Here is a 348-nt window from a genome sequence, read left to right as displayed (position 1 = left end):
GGTTTCTCCGGCCACAGCCTTCCTGCTGCTGACGTGCTGCTCTCGCTGATCTCTTGTGCCAGTGATGATGGGCTCTCTCCTGGCTGCCACCACGGAGGCCCCAGGTGAATACTTCTTCTCGGATGGCATTAGGCTGAAGAAATACCGTGGCATGGGCTCACTAGATGCCATGGACAAGAACCTGGGCAGCCAGAACCGGTATTTCAGGTGAGAGATGGTGCTTGGGGGCAGCAGATCAAGCTTTTGGGGCTTCTCTGCTTCACAGACTTCCTTGGTTTGTGCTCCCATGCAGTGAGACAGACAAAATCAAAGTGGCCCAGGGGGTCTCTGGCGCAGTGCAGGACAAGG

General features: G+C 56.3%; 1 protein-coding gene across 1 annotated transcript in view; it reads left to right on the top strand.

Moving 5' to 3' along the window:
- Positions 1 to 348, top strand: part of IMPDH2 (IMP (inosine 5'-monophosphate) dehydrogenase 2) — a gene marked incomplete at its 5' end in the record, with an annotated part of 10,726 nt that overhangs the window by 9,467 nt on the left and 911 nt on the right. The window contains 2 exons of the mRNA XM_010084185.1: positions 63 to 207; positions 293 to 347. Coding sequence (XP_010082487.1) covers positions 63 to 207; positions 293 to 347 — 200 coding nt within the window. The remainder of the gene's footprint in view (positions 1 to 62; positions 208 to 292; position 348) is intronic.

This window comes from Pterocles gutturalis, unplaced genomic scaffold (genome assembly GCF_000699245.1).
Source record: "Pterocles gutturalis isolate BGI_N339 unplaced genomic scaffold, ASM69924v1 scaffold32210, whole genome shotgun sequence".
Taxonomy (NCBI): Eukaryota; Metazoa; Chordata; class Aves; order Pterocliformes; family Pteroclidae; genus Pterocles; species Pterocles gutturalis.
Note: the sequence above shows the minus strand (reverse complement) of the source record. Positions and strands in the feature narration are given on the sequence as shown.